Source organism: Bison bison, unplaced genomic scaffold (genome assembly GCF_000754665.1).
Source record: "Bison bison bison isolate TAMUID 2011002044 unplaced genomic scaffold, Bison_UMD1.0 scf7180017864529, whole genome shotgun sequence".
Lineage (NCBI taxonomy): Eukaryota > Metazoa > Chordata > Mammalia > Artiodactyla > Bovidae > Bison > Bison bison.
Genome location: NW_011495079.1, coordinates 356,654 through 357,311, shown reverse-complemented (window position 1 = coordinate 357,311; position 658 = coordinate 356,654). Strand labels below are relative to the sequence as shown.

The window sequence follows — 658 nt, the reverse complement described above, 5'->3', positions numbered from 1 at the left end:
TTTATTTACAGCAGTCTAAGGGAGCAGACATGCCCATACACAAACACCAGGGTAGGATAAATTGGAAATGATGACTGGTGGTGTCAATTGCACTGCTCTTCCATTAGCAGAGAGAGTATAGTTAAATATTAAATTTTAAAAACTTTATTATGAAAAATTCCAGTCAATATAAATAGTAGTGAGGATTAAAAAGTGAACCCCATGTACCCATCACCTGGTGTCCAGAATTATTTGCACATGGCCAAACTTGTTATATCTCTAACTCTACCCTGTGTTACTCTGACACAAATCCCAGATATTGTATCAAGATATTTAAAGATGAGGTGAAATGTATTTTCATCCAATATATCTCTTACCTGCTTTGACATCTGCCATACACAATCAATAAATTGGAGAAAAATAGGAGATCGGTCAGCGTCGGCGTGGTTTTTATCACCATGACCTATTCTCTGAAAGGAATTGATGATTTGTTTTAAAACTGAGAAAGGTATAACCCACAAAATGGGACAGTCACAACTCAGTAATCTGCCTTCCAAACACCAAGTTTCTCAGAGAGTGAATAGTATTTTTCCCCATGGCAATAAAGAAAATAATGTAAGGTTTCAAAACAATGGAAATTAAGCAGATAAACTTCTAAAAATATCAATGCAAACTGAGA

At 35.3% G+C, this 658-nt stretch overlaps 1 protein-coding gene across 1 annotated transcript in view; it reads right to left on the bottom strand.

Annotated features, from left to right (window-relative positions):
• MTM1 (myotubularin 1) overlaps window positions 1-658 on the bottom strand; it is a 71,787-nt gene that overhangs the window by 12,299 nt on the left and 58,830 nt on the right. The window contains exon 11 of the mRNA XM_010831607.1: window positions 243-449. Coding sequence (XP_010829909.1) covers window positions 243-449 — 207 coding nt within the window. The remainder of the gene's footprint in view (window positions 1-242; window positions 450-658) is intronic.